Consider the following 20,585-nt stretch of genomic DNA (forward strand, 5'->3'; position numbering starts at 1 on the left):
GTTCCATCGAAACCCCAGCATGGGTTTGAGGAACAGCACCTCGCCCTCTGCCCGGAATATTGCGCTTCATGGCTGAATTCTCTGAGCCTGCCACTGTTCGTGACAGAACCGGCCAGCTTCAATGAAATGCGATTAGAGTGCTAACTATCTTCTTGTCCTCTCTCTTCCCCCATCGCTCACCCACTGTCCCCGTCAACGGCCCAAGTTGTCCTGGGACACTCCCCCTCTTTCCCTGTCCTCCATCCTGCCCCTCATCCTCTCCCCCCTCTGATTTCCTCATTTCTCCTTCCATCTCCCCCAATTCTCTCTTCCTCCCTCTCCCTATCTCCCCCTCACCTTCCCTTCCCATCCTCTTCCACCTTTGATCTCTCCTTTTCTCCCTCCATCTCCCCAGTCCTCCCTCCCTCCCCATCCTCCCCTCCATCTGTCTCCCTTTGTCCCTCACCCCTCACTCCCTTCTCCTCCTTCCCCCTCTCCCCTCTGTCCCTCTCTCCTCACTCCCTTCCACTCCATCCCTTTCCTACCCTCCCCCCCCCGCTCCCTCCCTGAATCTCCTCAAAGCCATTCGGCCCACTTCCTCCGTGCCAGTAAATCAGCTGCGAGAGCCAGAGGGGTCAGTAAAACGTTTTATTACGAAACAGCATAAATATCGCAACAAACAGCAGGCAGCTGTACGTGGTGGAATTCGGTCCCTCGCCACTGCTAGCCCCGGCTCAGGGCGTGGGCCGCGGGGAGTAGGGCGGACAGTTCCAAGTGGCAGCGCCCCATCACGCAGTCCCTCCTGACCCCCGAGCCCCGGTTCAGGACCTTGATCTTCAAGAGCCGTTGGCTCAGCTCGTCCTGCCGCAGTCCCTCGAAGAAGAAGTCCTCGTTGAAGACGGGCTCCCGGCTCCTTCTGATCACGGCACTTCGCTGCCTCTGGCACTTGCCGGGCAGGAGGCAGAGGGACACGCAGCAGCCCACGTCCCGGGTCGGAAAGGGAGGAGGGTAGAGGCCGCGGGCCGCCAGCAGCCTGAGGTGCAGCCTGCTGCCCTCGGGACTGTACTCGGCCTCCAGGCTCAGTGTCCCACCCTGGTCCAGGGTTAGTGTCCTTTCCTGAGCTGGGAAGCCGAGCGGAGGCCCTAAGCGGCGGGGTGCCCAGCTCGGCTCATGGGCTCGCGGGGGAGACGGAGAGCCGAGAGGTGAGGAGTCAGCCGAGGAGGCCGTGTCACTGTCCAAGGCTCGAGGCTTCTGCGTTGCGTTTGGGTAAGGCCCCTGTAGTCCCAAGGACGACCAAGGGTAGGAATTAGGCCCCTGAGGGCAAAGACTAGGCCCTTGTGGTCCCAACGAGGTCCAAGTGCTGGGACTAGGCCCCTGCGGGTAAAGATTGGGCCTCTGTGGTTCCAAAGAGGCCCAAGGGCTGGAATTAGTCTCCTGCGTCTCTAGTAAACCCCAGGGCCAGGCCTCGGAGTTGTGGAAGAGGGACTCCTTCCTGCGTGTGTGGGGGCTCTCGGGCAGATAGATGATTTCAGATGGGTTGGCATGCAACGGGACCAGGCCGGCCCCCAGAGTTGGGCCTTCCTCCTCGTCCTCCCCCTCGCCCTCTTCCTCCTCCCCCTGTCCCAGGCTGGGTCCCACGCTCTCCAACCGGATGATATGGCGGCGGGCGGTCTGAAGGGGGCTGAGGCGGTTGCCGATCCTCCTGGCTGGAACCGCGGCTCTCCGGGGCGGGATGTAGAACTCGGGAATGCTGTCTGGGGTCAGCACGTTGGGGTGGGAGGGAGTGGCCCGGAGCCGGGGTCCCCCTTGCCCGCTCAGGCCCAGGCTCTGCAGGAAGAACCACATGCAGCCTGTCCTCTCCCAGATCCACAAGCCTCTTCGCTAGGGGACCCTGCAAGACACCAGCCAGGAGACCACCTTAGATCCCACTCCACTACCGTCTCCTCTCCCGCCAAGCCGCCTCCTCCCCTTCCCTCCACAACTGGCCCGTCCCTCTCTCAACCTCCTTCAACCTCCTTCCCCCATTGACCACCCGTCCCTCTCCTCCACCCCATCCTCCTCCCTCCACCCCATCCTCCTCCCTCCACCCCATCCTCCTTTCTTCTATTTCTCCCTCTCTCGCCTTCCTTTCCTCTCCATCCACTCTTCCCCATTCTCCCTCCCACCCCTCGATCCCTTCCCCTCTTTTCTTGACCATCTCACCCTAACCCTTCCTTCCTCATCCTGCTTTCCCTCTCCTTTCCTCACCCTCTCCTCCTCCCTGTTCTACGCCCTCCCTCCCCACTCCCTGTCTCCGTTTCCCCCACTCCCCTCCCTCCGCCCGTTTCCCGGTTAGACTCACCACTCGGCGTGAAGACGAGACGCCCTAGCGCCGGTGACTGCCTGCTGATCTCCTCTCCGGGCTGAACGGGTGAGGACGAGGTGCTGCTGCAGACGCTGTCCTGACACACCGGTCGCTCTCCGCGTACTGGCCGCTGGAGCTTTATACTCGGGGCGGGGTGAGAGGGAACTGGGCGGGACAGTCCGGCCCCTACACACAGTCACGCATTCCCTGTCCCGGCTGGGCAGGCGTCTGACCGGGGGGAAAGGGCGTGGAGGGAGCAGGACCGGGACGGAGAGACAGAAAGGGAAAGGAAAACGAGGGGCCCGGAGGTGAAGAATGATTTGGAGAAATAGAGAGGGAAGGACAGAGCGAAAAAGAAACAGGTGTGTGTGTGTGAGAGAGAGAGAGACAAAGAGATGAAAGAGGTGGGGAGAAGACGCGCAGAGAGGTGCCCAGAAAGAGAGACACAGAGACACACACACTCACACAGACACAAACATACACATAGTCTCTCTCACACAGAGACACACATTTTTTTCCTCTCAGGCACACACACACACACACACACACACACACACACACACACTACTCTCTGTCTCTGTCTGACATACACACACACAGAGGCACAGAAATCTTGGGTCTTGGGTCAGCCTGGCCGGACCCGCAGCATTTGTAATTACTCTACTGTGTGATGTTAAGGTCGCTGCGGCGTTCAGCTGTTTTTGTTTCGTGTCACTGGCGCCGTTAGGACTGCGTGTTGGAGAAAGTTCCCCCAAGATTCTCGCATTAAAACTTGATCCTTTTGGGCAGTTAGAACCCGCTCCTATAACTCTTTTGGGATTGTTCCTTTGTGTTTTTCTACTACTTGCGTTTTGTTTTCTCGGGAGTTCGTGGGGGGGGGGGGTGTCATTTGAGTCCCTTAATAAATCACTCAAAATGCTGGGGGAGCTTAGCAGGCCGGGGGGGGCACTATGGAGGGGAATAGTCAGTCGACGTTACGGGTTAAGACCCTTCATCAGGACTGAATCCAGAATTTCTTGAGTTTGTGCTTGGAAATCACCCACCCGTTTCTAATCCAAGCACCTCCGACGGCACCCTGTCCGGATGAATCAGGGCTTGGCGTGGTCTCTGCTCTCGGGGGAGCGCAGGCAACTAGAGCTGTGGACACAGCTCAACACGTCGCGGGAGCCAGCCTCCCCTCCACGAACTCCACCTACATTCAGTAAAGCAGCCAGCAGAACCAACAGCCTCTCCCATCCTGAACGTTCCCTCATCTCCCCTCTCCCGTCGGGAGAGGGGGTACAAAATCCCGATACCGGGCTCAACAACATCTACCCCGCTGCGATCAGACTCGGGAACACCCTCTCCCCCCCCCCACGTACACGCGGGTTGTCCGCCCTGGCGGCGCAGTCTTTCACTGGCTGTTGGATTTACTGAGTATGCCCGCAAATAAATGAATCTCAGGCTTGTGTATGGTGACGGACATGCACTTCGATAATAAATTCACTTTGAACTTCGTCTGCATTGCACTTTCACTGTTACTGTAACACTCTGTTTTCCTTTTGAACAAGCTCGCGTGTCTGAACGGAAGGCAGAAAGAAGTTTCCCCTCTTTATAGTCATACTTTATTGATCCCGGGGGAAATTGGTTTTCGTTACAGTTGCACCATAAATAATAAATAGTAATAAAACCATAAATAGTTAAATAGTAATATGTAAATTATGCCAGGCAATAAGTCCAGGACCAGCCTATTGGCTCAGGGTGTCTGACCCTCCAAGGGAGGAGTTGTAAAGTTTGATGGCCACAGGCAGGAATGACTTCCTATGATGCTCTGTGTTGCATCTCGGTGGAATGAGTCTCTGGCTGAATGTACTCCCGTGCCCACCCAGTACATTATGTAGTGGATGGGAGACATTGTCCAAGATGGCATGCAACTTGGACAGCATCCTCTTTTCAGACACCACCGTCAGAGAGTCCAGTTCCATTGCAGGGAAGCTCCGTAAATCTTGCAAATCGAAGTCAAGAACAGCACCAGTTCTTGTACGCGGCGATTTTAAGGAATTGTGATTCCTTAGGAGTTTGCGAAGATTCGGCATTACATCTAAAACTTTGACAGACTTCTATAGATGTGTAGTGGAGAGTATCACAGCCTGGTATGGAAACACCAATGCCCTTGAACGGAAAATCCTACAAAACATAGTGGATTCAGCCCAGTCTATCATGGTTAAAACCCTCCCACCATGGAACACATCCACACGGAACGCTGTCACAGGAAAGCAACATCCATCATCAGGGACCTCCACCACCGGGTTCAGGAACAGCTATTAACCCTCAATCATCAGACTCTTGAACCAGTGGGGATTTAAAATAAAAAGGCCCGGCGTCTATGAGGAATGAACTCTCCTCGGGCTTCCAGCTGGGTACGGGTATCGATTTCGGATCTCCCCCTCCACCTCCCACTTTCAAATCTCTTACTAGCTCTTCCTTCAGTTAGTCCTGACGAAGGGTCTCAGCCCGAAACGTCGACTGTACCTCTTCCTAGAGATGCTGCCTGGCCTGCTGCGTTCACCAGCAACTTTAATGTGTGTTTTGGGTATCGATAACAAGCTCTGCAGAGTTTATCATCGAAACGTCCGTTCAAATCGATACCAGTCCCCGCCTGGAAACCCAAGAAGAGTCCTATCAGTGGGGATAACTTCTCTTCTTCTATAACCGAACTTTCCCACCATCTCTGGACTCAACGGCTTGTCATCTCCTGTTCTCGATTTCAATTGGATTTATTGAGTATAGAACATAGAATAGTACAGCACAGTATAGGCCTTTCGGCCCACAATGTTGTGCCGACCCTCAAACCCTGCCTCCCATATAAGTCCCCACCTTAAATTCCTCCATATACCCGACATATGCCCGACAGAAAGTGAAGCTTAATGACAAACATGTACTTTGATAATAAAGTTACTTTGAACTTTAAACCTTTGCCGCTTTTAGCTTCATGAATTAAATCCTGATGAAGGGTTTCGGTCCCAAACACATAAGCCTTTTAGGACTGAGATTAGGAAAAACTTCTTCACACAAAGAGTGGTGAATCTGTGGAATTCTCTGCCACAGGAAACAGTTGAGGCCAGTTCATTGGCTATATTTAAGAGGGAGTTAGATATGGCCTTTGTGGCTACGGGGATCAGGGGGTATGGAGGGAAGGCTGGTGCAGGGTTCTGAGTTGGATGATCAGCCATGATCATAATAAATGGCGGTGCAGGCTCGAAGGGCCAAATGGCCTACTCCTGCACCTATTTTCTATGTTTCTATGTTTCTATGATAGAAAAATGGAAGACTACAGAGGAGGGAGACGTTAGACTGACCTTGGAGTAGGTTAAAAGTTCGGCCGAATGGCCTGTACTGTGCTATATACTTGTCACTGTACAGGCCACAATAATAAATGAATTTTAGGCAACAGATAAAATGGTGGAACTCAGCAGATCAGGCTGCTCGGCACCCAAACATCTCCCAGAGCACGGAGACAGATTGAATACAAGACTCCGTCCTCCACCAGAACTTCCCAACCAGCCCACCACCTGCTGCCCTCCGTGCAAACACTCAACTCAGGAGCTGAGTCAGTGAAGAGGGAGGGGTCCGGCGATACCCACCCACCACCAATAATGACACAGTCCACCTTGTAAAGGGTGGCCAAGTTTCAGGGTATCCTCTGCACCCCACGACCCCTCACCTCTCACCTGCTCATTTCTTCACTTCCATTCACCCCTCATCTCCAACCCTTCATTCCTCACCTCCAATCCTTCACCCCTCATCCACCTCACTCAACCCTCTCCCTGGTGAAACCCCTCATTATTTCATATCTCCCCTCCCTTCCTTGGGAAGACCATCCTGGCCTCTCTAAACCCTCCATGTCACTGCCATTCCCATGGCCCACACACCTCAATCTGGCCCTTTCCAGCACCTCCTCCTCCCCGCACACAGTGTGACGAGCTCCGTTTGTCGCAAGTACATAAAAACACAGTGAGATGCATTGTTTGCATCAACAACCATCTGAATCTGAGGATGTGCTGGGTAGCCCGAAAGTGTCACTGTACTTCTGACACCAATGTAGCTTGCCCACAGTAACACACACAAAATGCTGGAGGAACTCAGCACAGGCCAGGCAGCATCTATGGAAAAGAGTGCAGTTGACGTTTTGGGCCGAGACCCTTCAGTGGGACTGGAAAGGAAGGGGGAAGAAGTCTGAATTAAAAGGGGAAGGTGGTGGTGGTGGCAGGGAAAGAGGCTAGGTGGAAAGTGATAGGGTGAAGCCAGTTGGGTGGGAATGTTAAAGGGCTGGCGAGGATGGAATCTGATAGGAGAGAGAAATAGGAGGAGGGGACCCAGGGGGAGGTAATAGAGAGGTGAGAAAACAAAATGAAAGGTCAGAATGGGGAATAGAGGAAGGGGCAGGGGGAAGTTTGTTCACTGGAAAGAGAAATTGATGGTCATTCCATCAGGTTGATGGGTACTCAGACGGGACATAAGGTTTGACCTTGGAGTAGGTCACTCCTTCACCCTGAGTGGCCTCTTCTTGTCCCAAAAGGATGCCATGGATCAACAAGGATGGGAATTGGAATTAGAATGTTTGGCCACCAGGAGGTCACACTTGTGGCGGACGGAGTGGAGGTGCTTGATGAAGCAGTCCCCAAATCCACAAAGTCTCAACAGTGTAGAGGAGGCCGCTTTGGGAGCGCCGGACACCCCTGACCACCACAGCAGACTCACAGGTGAAGGGTTGCCTCACCTGGAAGGACTGTTTGGTGCCCTCAGTGGAGGTGAGGGAGGAGGTGTGGCACTTCGTCTGCTGGCTTGCTTGTACAAATTACTAACCCTAACTGGTACATCTTCGGAACATGGGAGGAAACCAGAGCACCCAGAGGAAACACACAGCGTCACGAGAGGAATGTACAGACAGCAGTGGAGATAGAACCCAGGTGGCTGGTGCTGTAAACTGTTGTGCTAACCACTATCGTTGCTTCTAAGTTGTGCAGATGCATGGCCGCGCAGTAACTGAAATGCTCCCACGCACATAGCCTTCGTAGCCAGGGAGCTGGAATTCTCTTTTACATAATGTTAATATAATTTTGAAAGTTATGTTAATTTAGTTGTGAAATACTCTATGTGTTAACAAATATAATCCATAAATTTTCTAAATAAACATACCACAACCTATAGTTTGAAACATTTTAGAGCTTCAATGTATTTACATTGTCAGCGTTTAAAGTTACAACACTTACAAATAGTGACAATTTGTAAGTTTCTGTTAAGTTTCCCTTTTTTCTTACTGTGTCAGGGATGCCTAGTGTAGTAAATATTTGTTGGGTGTTCTTCATGGCGGATGTTGGAGTCCTGGGAGACCCAGAGTCTCCCAGTGAACTACATCTGTGCGAAGTGCATCCAACTGCAGCTCTTTGAAGACTGTTAGGGATCTGGAGCAGCAGTTGGATGACCTTCGGGTTGTATGGGAGAGAGTGAGGAGATCATCGGTCAGAGTTACACAGAAGTCGTCACCCCAAGGTTTCAGGAGGTGAGTAGTTGGGTGACTTAAATGCAAATGTGAAAAGGCAGTTAGCACAGAGCATCCCTGTGGCATTCCCCTCAAAAATAAGTATGCAGTTTTTGATACTGTTGTGGAAGATGACCTCCCAGGGGAATGCCACGGAGACCAGGTTACTGGCTCTGAGCATGGGTCTGGTGCAGAAGGGAAAGAGGGAGAGGAGGGGAGCAGTAGTTATGGGGGTTCAATGGTCAGAGGAACAGACAGGAGATTCTGTGGACATGAATGGGACACCCAGATGATATGTTGCCTCCCAGATGCCAGGGACATCTCAGATCACATCTACACCATTTTGGAGGGGGAGGAAGAGCAGCCTGATGTTTTGGTACATATCGGTAGCAATGACTTAGGAAGGAAAAGAAGAGGTCCTGAAAAGAGAATTTAGAGAGCTAGGTAGAAAATCGAGAAGCAGGACCTCCCGGGTAGTAATTTCTGGATTGCTACCTGTGTCATGCACCATTGAGGTAGAAACAGGATGATCTGGCAGATTAAATGTGTGGCTGAGAAGCCGGTGCAGGAGGCAGGGCTTCAGGTTCTTGGATCATTCAGATCTCTGTTGAAGGAGGTTTGACCTGTTCAAAAGGGATGAGTTGCTCCTGAACTCGAGGGGGGGGGCAACATTCTCGTGGCACGTTTGTTAGAGCTGTTGGGGGAAGGTTTAAACTAATTTGACAGGGGAGTGGGAACCAGAGTGAATGGACGCAGGATAGGATGATGGTTAAAAAAAAACATAGCATGCAGTCAGACTGTCAAGAAGGGCAGGCAGCTGATGGGACAAAATTACAGCCAGCAGAGCGAGTATCAGTGCATTAGGGATGCAGAGTCAAAAAAGGTAGCAAATACAGCACTCAAAGTGTTTTATCTCAATGCACAGAGTATAAGAAATAAGGCAGATAATCTTACTGCAATATTACAGATTGTTGGGTATGATGTTGTGGCCATCATTGAATCGTGGCTGAGGGATGGTTGTAGCTGGGGCTGAACGTCCAAGTTCATACATTGTATTGGAGGGATAGAATGTGTATCGGAGGCAGAGGGGGTGGTGTGGCTCTGCTGGTAAAGAATGACATCAAATCAGTAGAAAGGTGTGACATGGGATCGGAAGATATTGAATCCTTGTGGGTTGAGTTAAGAAACTGCAAGGGTAAAAGGACATTGATGGCAGTTATATACAGGCCTCCCAACAGTGGCTGGGATGTGGAGCACAGATTACAACAGGAAATAGAAAAAGCGAATCAAAAGGACAATGTTATGGTAGTCATGGAAGATTTTAACATACAGATAGATTGGGAAAATCAGGTTGGTAATGGATTCCAAGAGAGTTTGTTGAACGCTACGAGATGACTTTTTAAAGAGCAGTTTGTCATTGAGCCTAATAGGGGATCAGCTGTACCGGATTGGGTATTATGTAATGAACCGGAGGTGAATAGGGGTAGGAGATAGTGATCACAATATGATTGAGTTCAGCTTGAAATTGATAGGGAGAAAGTAAAGTTGGATGTAGCAGTATTTCAGCTGAGTAAAGGAAATTACAGTGGTATGAGAGAGGAGTTGGCCAAAGTAAATTGGAAGGAGATGCTGACAGGGATGACAGCAGAGCTGTAATGGCTCGAGTTTCTGGGGAAAAAAAATGAAGGTGGTGCAGGATAGATGTTTTCCAAAAACAAATAAATACTCAAATGGCAAAATAATACAACTGTGTCTGACAAGGAACATCAAAGCTAATGTAAAAGCAAAAGAGGGTATACAAAGTAAAAAATAGCTGAAAGACAGCATTGGGAAACTTTGAAAAACCTACAGAAAGCAACTAAAGGAATCATCAGGAGCGAAAAGATGAAATATGAAAGCAAGCAATATCAAAGTGGATGGACTAGTCACAAACAAAAGGAAATCTGCAGATGCTGGAAATTGAACCAACAATGCACAAAATGCTGGAGGAACCCAGCAGGCCAAGCAGTATCTATGGAAAAGATCGGTCGACGTTTTGGGCCGGAACCCTTCGTCAGAACCCTTCACAGTCCTGATGAAGGGTTCCGGCCCGAAAAGTCGACCGATCTTTTCCACGGATGCTGTCTGACCTGCTGAGTTTCTCCAGTGTGTTGTGAGTGTTGCTTTGACTCCAGCATCTGCAGAGTATTTTGTGTTTAGGCTGCTTACTAGGTTAGAGCCCCTTACAGGAAAGTTACTAACACGGTTAGAGCATTGGCTGATTGGTAGGAGACAGTGAGTGGGAATAAAGAATCCTTTTCTGGTTGGCTGCCAGTGACTAGTGGTGTTCTGCAGGGGTCGGTGTTGGGACCACTTCTTTTTATGCTGTATTTTAATGATTTCGTGTCACCAGGTGCGGATATGGTCCAAGTGCGGATGATAGAAACTGAGTGAGTTCACAGACTTTAATGCGAACAATGTTAGACGGGAAAAAAACAATAAACGCTAGGCCAAACTGGGCCGTTAACTAAAACTCTCAAATGGAAAACGAAGCCTACACTGCGGCTGAAAAAAACAACTACGAATAAAATGAATACCACTGGTCTTCAGGGTCAGTTGAATCAACAGTCCAATTCCTCAGGCAAGGCGGAATGTGGCTAATGAAGCTTAGCTATGTCCAAGTCTCGACAAAAACTACGACGGAATGAATGGAGTTAAATACTCTCACAATGAAATAATAATTAGCTGACACGTGCATATTCACGAGCACAATTGCCGAATCTGATGTGCTGCCAAATTCGTGGTTGTAACAGGACCCCCCTCTAGGCACAGCCCCCTGAGGCGCCACAGACCTGTGTCCGCTGGAAGTCCCGAATGAGGGACTTGTCCAAGATGTCCTTCAGTGATGCTGGCAGACAAGTGCCATGGTGTACACTGCCAATATCGGAGCCAAAGACTTCCATGTAGAGACAGAAACAAGAGCTTATACAGAGGTAGCTCGACCAAGTGACGCCGTGAGACAAATTGTTCTCAAAATGATGACCCTCCGATTGGAGATAATCAGGCATCTGCTTCAAGAATGTAACTAACAGAATCTGAATGTATCAAAATAAACTTAAAGCACCAGGAAAGCGCCTTACAATGAGTGAGTCGCTCAAGAAAAAAAACACAAGAAACTAACATTAATAACTTTTGAGCAAAAATTATCCAATTCAGGAGCTCTAAAAACCTCAGAACCCAAAAGCTCTCTGATGCCCTGCACAGGCCTGAAGTAGTCACTACAAGACCCCCCTCCGTATAGCTGGCAGTTGATGGCCCTGGAAGACCCGAAAACTCGAGATCCAGGGAAGACTTGAGAGACCTGGGGAACTTGAGAGGCAGGGAGACTCAGGGATCCGGAGAGACTGAGACCCGGGAACCCCAACAGACTGAGATCAAGAAACCTCGGGCGAGGTCAAGAGGGAGGCTTGGGAGTCCTCGAGATGGGGAGGACATTGAAAAACCCTAATCACATTGAATAAGGTTTGGAAATGATCAGAAAAAGAAAACCCTGGGGCCGTACAGAAAAATCCTTGGGGAAACGAAACCTGAAACCTATGAGAATGAACCTTTTCAAATCTTACTCAGTGTTTCCTTTCACAATTTTATCAAGAGGCAATTAGGATATTGAAGAAGGGTTCCGGCCCGAAACGTCGACTCATCGTTTCCACGGATGCTGCCCGACCTGCTGAGTTCCTCCAGCGTGTTGTGAGTGTTGCTTTGACCCCAACATCTGCAGAGTATTTTGTGTTTAGGATATTGAAGGATATTGATATTGAAGGCCCACCAGCTCCTTTACTTCCTGAGAAAACTAAAGTAATTTGGCCTGTCCCCTAAAACCCTCACTAATTTTTATAGATGCACCGTAGAAAGCATTCTTCTGGGGTGCATCACAACCTGGTATGGAAGTTGTCCTGTCCAAGATGGAAAGAAGCTGCAGAAGATCGTGAACACAGCGCAGCACATCACACAAACCAATCTTCCGTCCTTGGACTCACTTTACATCGCACGCTGTCGGAGCAGTGCTGCCAGGATAATCAAGGACACGACCCACCCAGCCAAAACACTTTTTGTCCCTCTTCCCTCCGGGAGAAGGCTCAGGAGCTTGAAGACTCGTACGGCAGATTTGGGAACAGCTTCTTTCCAACTGTGATAAGACTGCTGAACGGATCCTGACCCGGATCTGGGCCGTACCCTCCAAATATCCGGACCTGCCTCTCGGTTTTTTTGCACTACCTTACTTCCCATTTTTCTATTTTCTATGATTTATAATTTAAATTTTTAATATTTACAAATTTTTACTATTTTTACTATTTTTAATATTTGATATTTGTAATCCAGGGAGCGGGAAGCACAGAATCAAATATCACTGTGATGATTGTACGTTCTAGTACCAACTGTTTGGCGGCAATAAAGTATAAAGTATAAACTCTCAATTTCACAGATCAAGAGAGCATAGACAGGTTTCTTTCATCGCTAAGCTAGGTGGTTCTCTGTAGATCTGTTTAATTTGTTACATGAAAGTTCAATTTTCCCAGTCTGTACCACGACTTTCATCAAGGGGTTAAAATACTCCGAAAGGGCTACTTTAGTTGTGTTTTTGGCACACTCCAGCCAGGGATCAGCGTTTGGAGTGGGGCTGTCCAGAATTTGGGCTTGACTTGAATGTTGAATCAATTGAAAAGCTCGCTTGAAGCGCTCATTTGTTATGCAGATCTGAGTCACGAGACCACAAAGCTGGGAACCTGGGTACTTGTGATTTGAAAAGCTTAGGATGGATACCAGAGAAACTCAATGTAGACTAAAGCTCACTCTGCAGACTCAGGACTCCCGGAATATAGAGTCAGGACATAGAAACATTGAAAGCCTACAGACCCTTCGGCCCACAAGGCTGTGCCGAACATGTCCTTACCTTAGAAATTACCAAGGGTTGTCCATAGCCCTCTATTTTTCTGAGCTACAGGAGTCTCTTAGAAGACCCTATCATATCCGCCTCCACCACTGTCGCCAGCAGCCCATTCCACACACTCACCACTCTCTGTGTAAAAAACTAACCCCTGACATCTCCTCTGTACCTACTTCCAAGCACCTTAAAACTATGCCCTCTCGTGCTAGCCATTTCAGCTCTGGGAAAAAGCCTCTGACTATCCACATGATCAATGCCTCTCATCATCGTATACACCTCTATCAGGTCACCTCTCATCCTCCGTCGCTCCAAGGAGAAAAGGCCGAGTTCACTCAACCTGCTTTCATAAGGCCTGCTCCCCAATCCAGGCAACATTCTTGTAAGTCTCCTCTGCACCCTTTCTATGGTTTCCACATCCTTCCCAAAGTGATACCACCAGAACTGAGCACAGTATTCCAAGTGGGGTCTGACCAGGGTCCTATATAGCTGCAATATTACCTTTCAGCTCTTAAACTCAATCCCATGGTTGATGAAGGCCAATGCACTGTATGCCTTCTTAACCGCAGAGTCAACCTGTGCAGCTGCTTTGAGCGCCCTACGGACTCGGACCCCAAGATCCCCCTGATCCTCCACACTGCCAAGAATCTTACCATTTATACTATATTCTTTTGTCATATTTGACCTACCAAAATGAACCACTTCACACTTCTGGGTTGAAATCCATCTGCTACTTCTCAGCCCAGTTTTGCACCCTATCAATGTCCTGCTGTAACCTCTGACAGCCCTCCACACTACCTACAACACTGTTGTTATCATGGCTATCCCTCGAGGTTGAGGATGATGGTCTTCGTTCTGTTGATCTACTTATGGGCTCTCAAGTGGCTTATGCGTCCAATCTTGGCTTTGAAAGTTCTTGCGCATTCAGGACAGGTAGTTCCAGATGGCAGATCGGGCTTTGGTTGTTGCTGCCTCTCTTTCCATTTTCTTCTCTTCTCTTCTAATTGTGCAGATCTGTCGGCTTCGAAAGTTGCTGTTCCTTCTCGGATGATGGCTTGCCAGAGTTTCCTGTCCTTGGCATTGGTTTCCCAATTGTTGATGTCGATGTTACATTTCTTCATGTTGGCTTTTAAGACATCTTTGAATCTCTTCTGTTGTCCGCCTCTTTTACATTTGCCTTCTTTAAGCTGGGAGTAGAAGATTTGTTTCGGCAGATGTTCGTCTTTCATCTGAACAACATGACTGCTCCATCTTAGTTGGTTCTTGATGACGTAGGCTTCAATGCTTGTTGTTTTTGCTTCATTTAGCACGCTGACGTTGGTTCTTCTATCTTTCCAGCTGATATTTAAGATGTTTTGAAGACAGCGATGATGGAACTTTTCAAGTGCCTTCAGATGTCGTCGGTATGTTGTCCAGGTTTCTGATGCATACAGGAGAATTGGGATTACTGCTGCTTTGTACACTAACATTTTGGTGTCTGTTCAGATGTCATGATCATGAAAGACTCTTGTTCAGAAATGTCCAAAAGCTGTTCCAGCGCATTTAAGACGATGTTGGATCTTGTCATTAAGGTAGACATTGGAGGAGAGGTGACTTCCAAGATACGGAAAATGGTCCACGTTTTCCAGAGTTGTTTCATCAAGTTGAATTGATGGTTCTATCCGATTTGTCTCAGTTGGTGACGGTTGATAGATGATCTGAGTCTTCTTGGAATTGATGGTAAGTCCAAGTTTCGTGTATGCACGGTTGAAGGCAGTCAGAATCTGTTGTAGGTGGTTTTCTGAGAGAGCTGCGACACTGTTGTCATCTGCGTATTGGAACTCGATGAGGGAACTCGTGGATGTCTTGTTTTGGATTTGAGACGGGCAAGATTGAAAAGTCTGCCATCTGTTCTGTAGACAATTTCGATTCCTGGGGGTAGGTCATCCTTGATAATGTGGATGATTGTCACAATGAAGATGGTGAACAAAGTTGGGGTAATCACGCAGCCCTGTTTTACTCCTGATCTAACTGGAAAAGGCTCACAGTTACTGTTGCTGACCATGACTGTGGCAAGCATGCCAACGTGGAGGAGTCTCAGGATTCGAAAGTACTTTTCAGGGCACTTCCAACCTTTGTGTCACAGCAAATTTACTAACGCATCCCTCCACTTCCTTATCCGGGTCATTTATAAAAATCATGAAGAGTAGGGGTTCCAGAAAAGATCCCCGAGGCACGCCACTGGTCACTGACCTCCATGCAGAATATGACCAGTCTACAACCACTGTTGGAAGCCATTTCTAGATCCACAAAGTAATTTCTCCTTGGATCCCATACCTCCTTACTTTCTCAGTAAGCCTTGTCAAATGCCTTGCTGAAATCCATATACACATCTACTGCTCCACCATCAATGTGTTTCGTCACATCCTCAGAAAAATTCAATCAGGCTCATAAGGCACGACTTGCCTTTGACAAAGCCATGCTGACTATTCCTAATCAGATTATGTCTCTCCAAATGCTCATAAATCCTGCCTCTCAGGATCTTCTCCATCAACTTACCAACCACTGAAGTAAGACTCACTGGTCTATAATTTCCTGGGCTGTCTCTACTCTCTTTCTTGAATAATGGAACAATATCCGCAACCCTCCAATCCTCTGAAACCTCTCCCGTCCCCATTGATGATGCAAAGATCATCGCCAGAGGCTCAGCAATCTCCTCCCTCACTTCTCACAGTAGTCTGGGGTATATCTCGTCTGGTCCCGGTGACTTATCCAACTTGATGCTTTCCAAAGCTCCAGCACATCCTCTTTCTTAATATCTACATACTCAAGCTTTTCAGTCTGCTGCAAGTCATCACTACAATCGCCAAGATCCTTTTCCATAGTGAATACTGAAGCAAAGTATTCATTAAGTACCTCTGCTGTCTCCTCCGGTTCTATACACACCTTTCCACTGTCACATTTGATTGGTCCTATTCTCTCATGTCTTATCCTCTTGCTCTTCACATACTTGTAGAATGCCTTGGGGGTTTTCCTTAATCCTGCTCACCAAGGCCTTCTCATGGCCCCTTCTGGCTCTCCTAATTTCTTTCTTAAGCTCCTTCCTGCTAGCCTTAAAATCTCCTAGCTCTCTATCATTACCTAGCTCTTTTTTTCTTGACTAGATTCATAACAGCCTTTGTACACCGTGTTTCCTGTACCCTACCATCCTTTCCCTGTCTCATTGGAACGTACCTATGCAGAATGCCACGCAAATATCGTGTACTGAGAACAGAATACAAGGCACCCTCTCCTCAAGCCACCAATGTCAAAACGTCACTGTTCAAACTTTGCTTGGTCCATTACTTGGCAAGATCCTTCCGTCACGCTGGAGACAGAAACAAGAGCTCATACTTAGGAATTCCAACAGAACATTGTTACCTCGACGAATCACTGACCGATTTATCTTACAGCCAAGGTCAGCTGCTCCCTCTCCGCTGGATCCATCTTTTCATGGGCGAGACTTGCTGTCACCCCCCAGTTCAGACATGGCCCGCGTGCGGAGTGAGAAACACTGAAGCAGGTCGATAGACCACAGACTTTAATGTGAACAGTGTTAGAGGGGGAAAAAAAACAATAAACGCTAGGCCAAACAGGGCTGTTAACTAAAACTCTCAAATGGGGAAACGAAGCCTACACTGCGGCTGAAAAGAGCAGCGAAGAATAAAACGAATACTGCTAGTCTTCAGGGTCAGTTGAATCGACAGACCAATTTCTCAGGCAAGGCGGAATGCAGCCAATGAAGCATAGCTGTGTCCAAGTCTTGACAAAAACTACGACGGAATGAATGGAGTTAAATACTATCACAATGAAATAATAATTAGCTGAGACATGCATATTCATGGCCGTAATTGCTGAATCCGTGGCTGTGACATTTAGGTGACTTTGTTGCCAAGTTTGCAGGTGATATGAAGATTGATGGAGGGGTAGATATTGTTGAGGAAACAGGAAGACTGCAGAAGGACTTAGACAGATTAGGAGAATGGGCAAGAAAGTGGCAAATGAAATACAATGTTGGAAAATGCATGGTCATGCACTTTGGTAGTAGAAATAAACAGGGAGAAAATCCAAAAATCTGAGATACAGGGGGACTTGGGAGTCCTTGTGCTGAACACCCTAAAGGTTAACTTGCAGGATAAGTCAGTGGTGAGGAAGGCAAATGCCATGTTAGCATTCATTTCAAGAGGTCTAGAATGCAAGAGCAGGGATGTGATGCTGAGGCTTTATAAGGCACTGGTGAGGCCTCATCTTGAGTATCGTGAACAGTTTTGGGCCCCTCATGTTAGAAACGATGTGCCGGCATTGGAGAGGGTTCAGAGGAGGTTCACAAGGATGATTCCAGGAATGAAAGGGTTATCATACAAGGAATATTTGATAGCTCTGGGTCTGTTCTTGTTGGAATTTAGAAGAACAAGCGAGATCTCATTGAAACCTTTCGAATGTTGAAAGGCCTAGACAGAGTAGATGTGGAAAGGGTTTTTCTCATGGTGGGGGAGTTTAGGATAAGCGGGAACAGCCTCAGGATGGAGGAGTGTCCATTTACAACAGAGATGCGGAGAAATTTCTTTAGCCAGAGGGTGATGAATTTATTGAATTGACTTTATTTCCTACATCCTTCACATACATGAGTAAAAATCTTTATGTTATGTCTCCATCTAAATGAGCAATCATAGTAATTTATAATAAATGGAACAGTCAATATAAGTACACTCAAATCAGCATGAGTTCATCAGTCTGATGGCCTGGTGGAAGAAGCTGTCCTGGAGCCTGTTGGTCCTGGCTTTTATGCTGCGGTACCGTTTCCCGGATGGTAGCAGCTGGAACAGTTTGTGGTCGGGGTGACTTGGGTCCCCAGTGATCCTTCAGCCCTTTTTACACACCTGTCCTTGTAAATGTCCTGAATCGTGGGAAGTTCACATCTACAGAAGCGCTGGGCTGTCCGCACCACTCTCTGCAGAGTCCTGCGACTGAGGGAAGTACAGTTCCCATACCAGGCAGTGATGCAGCCAGTCAGGATGTTCTCAATTGTGCCCCTGTAGAAAGTTCTTAGGATTTGGGGGGCCCATACCAAACTTCCTCAACTGTCTGAGGTGAAAGAGGCGCTGTTGTGCCTTTTTCACCACACAGCTGGTGTGTACAGACCACATGAGGTCCTCGATGATGTGGATGCTAAGGAACTAAGCTGATCACCCTCTCAACCCCAGATCCATTGATGTCAATAGGGATTAGCCCATCTCCATTCCTCCTGTAGTCCACAACCAGCTCCTTTGTTTTGTGACATTGAGGGAGAGGCTGTTTTCTTGTCACCACTGTGTCAGAGAGATGACTTTTTCCCTGTAGGCCACCTCATTATTGTTTCAATGTAGTGTCATCAGCAAATTTAATCAGCAGATTGGAGCTGTGGGTGGCGATACAGAGAGTAAAGGAGGGGACTCAGTACGCAGCCCTGAGGGGCTCCTGTGTTGAGAGTCAGAGGTTTGGAGGTGAGGGAGCCCACTCTTACAATAGGGTGAAGGCCGAGGTCTCTGAGATTCTCGTCAAGCCTGGATGGAACTATGGTGTTGAATGCTGAACTGTAGTCCAAGAACAGCATTCTCACATAAACATCCTTTTTCTCCAGATGTGTAAGGACGTTATGTAGAGCTGTGGCTATTGCATCATCTGTTGATCGGCTGTGTCAGTAAATGAAATGTAAGGGGTCCAGTGTGGGTGGTAGCAAGCTGCAGATGTAGTCCTTGACCAGCCTCTCAAAGCACTCGCTTATTATTGAGGTGAGTGCAACAGGACGCTGGTCGTGTGGAGGTGTGGAAGCCATGTCGTTGGGTGTATTTAAGACGGAAAGTGATAGGTTTTGATTGGCCACGGCATCAAAGGTTACGGGGAGAAAGCCGGGAAATGGGCTGAGAAGGGGGGGGGAGAAAAAGGATCAGCCATGATTGAACGGCAGAGCATACTCGATGGGCCAAATGGCCTCATTCTGCTCCTATCCTTTATATCGAAGAAGATGGAGGTGCAAAGCCGCCAACCCCAGATTCGGGACGGCTCCCACTGACTGACTTTATAGTCTTATGGTAACAATAAACATAGAAGGGAAGTTGGTAGCTCATTGTTAATAAACTGCCAGCCTGCCGAATGCTGACATCATGATACGCATATGACTTTAAAAAAACACATTTAAAGGGCCACACTGCTTCAGGCCATGTAAAACTTCCCTGCTGAGAGCAGTGGGTCGGTCTGCGCAGCTGTAAGTAAAAACCGGAGGGAAGGTTGCAGAAACCACTGGTGCCCACAATAATGAAACGACCAAGGTGGCTCAGTTCAGGCCCGGCCGACGGTTTATAAAATGTCAGTTTCCATACATCTGCTCTGTACACCTGCTGTTAGAGCTCAGTCTATAACCCAATGGTGTGACATTTGACTTTCGAATTCCCTCTCCCCTTGTGAACATCAGCTTTCCAATCCCCTCTCCCCATATCCTTGTGAACATTCAACTCTCCAATTCCCTCTCCCCATATCCTTGTGGACATTTGACTTTCCATCTCCCTGTCCCATGTCCTTGTCCTGCTCCCGCTGGTCCACCAAGGGTGTCTCTCCCTTTGTTTCATCCTCCCCCCCCCTCCATTCGTTACCCAGACTGACCCCTCCTCACCCTGTCATCCTCTCCCCCACCTGGATCCACCTGTCACCTCCCATGCCCTGTCCCACCCCTCCCTCTCACCTCGACACACCGACATTCTCAGCTGGAACCATTGCCTCCCCCCACCCCCCCCAGACACTGCCTGACCTGCTGAGCTCCTCTGGCAGTTTTTTTGTGGTTTGTGGGTCACACGGTAGTGCAGTGGTCAGTGGAATCTAATGGCATGCCGGCCTTCATAACAAGGGGAATTGAGTATAAGAGCAAAGAGGTCCTTCTGCAGCTGTACAGGGCCCTGGTGAGACCACACCTGGAGTATTGTGTACAGTTTTGGTCTCCAAATTTGAGGAAGGACATTCTTGCTATTGAGGGAGTGCAGCGTAGGTTCACAAGGTTAATTCCTGGGATGGCGGGACTGTCATATGTCGAAAGATTGGAGTGACTGGGCTTGTATACACTGGAGTTTAGAAGGCTGAGAGGGGATCTTATTAAAACATATAAGATTATTACAGGATTGGACACGCTGCAGGCAGGAAGCATGTTCCCACTGATGGGTAAGTCCAGAACCAGAGGCCACAGTTTAAGAATTAGGGGTAGGCCATTTAGAACGGAGTTGAGGAAAAACTTTTTCACCCAGAGAGTGGTGGATATATGGAATGCTCTGCCCCAGAAGGCTCTGGAGGCCAAGTCTCTGGATGCTTTCAAGAAAGAGATGGATAGAGCTCTTAAAGATAGCGGAATCAAAGGTTATGGGGATAAGGCAGGAACTGGATACTGACAGTGGGTGATCAGCCATGATCACAGTGAATGGTGGTGCTGGCTCAAAGGGCCGAATGGCCTACTCCTGCACCTATTGTCTATTGAATCAATTCACATTCTGTTTTTGTCACACCCAGTTTTCTCGCCATTCCACTCATCAGTATCGAGGGGGAAAACAGTAACAGAATAGAGAGTCACAGTTACAGAGAGAGTGCAGTGCGGCCAGACAGTAAGGTGCGAGGGCCACCGTGAGGGAAATTGTGAGGTCGAGAGTTTGGCTTCATGGAAAAAAAGGTACAAATTATGACGTTTAAAACCACTCATGGGTAGAAATGGTTTAGAGGATTTACTATAGAAAAGATTTAATGGGACAAACATAGGCAAATAACCGAAGGGGAAAGGAGCGGAA

General features: G+C 48.5%; 2 protein-coding genes across 2 annotated transcripts in view; one reads left to right on the plus strand and one right to left on the minus strand.

Moving 5' to 3' along the window:
* Positions 1 to 612: 612 nt before the first annotated feature.
* On the minus strand, positions 613 to 2,966 carry LOC140211543 (C2 calcium-dependent domain-containing protein 4C-like). Its single transcript, XM_072281355.1, has 2 exons — positions 2,321 to 2,966; positions 613 to 1,870 (listed from the first exon to the last, which is right to left on the minus strand). The coding sequence occupies exon 2, from the start codon at positions 1,822 to 1,824 to the stop codon at positions 703 to 705; it is 1,122 nt and encodes a 373-aa protein (XP_072137456.1). The 5' UTR covers positions 1,825 to 1,870; positions 2,321 to 2,966; the 3' UTR covers positions 613 to 702.
* Positions 2,554 to 20,585, plus strand: part of LOC140211547 (cortexin domain-containing 1 protein-like) — a 29,977-nt gene continuing 11,945 nt past the window's right edge. Inside the window, exon 1 of the mRNA XM_072281369.1 lies at positions 2,554 to 2,685. The gene's annotated coding sequence lies outside the window, so the exon portion shown is untranslated. The remainder of the gene's footprint in view (positions 2,686 to 20,585) is intronic.

The sequence above is a fragment of the Mobula birostris genome, chromosome 2, assembly GCF_030028105.1.
Source record: "Mobula birostris isolate sMobBir1 chromosome 2, sMobBir1.hap1, whole genome shotgun sequence".
Classification (NCBI taxonomy): domain Eukaryota; kingdom Metazoa; phylum Chordata; class Chondrichthyes; order Myliobatiformes; family Myliobatidae; genus Mobula; species Mobula birostris.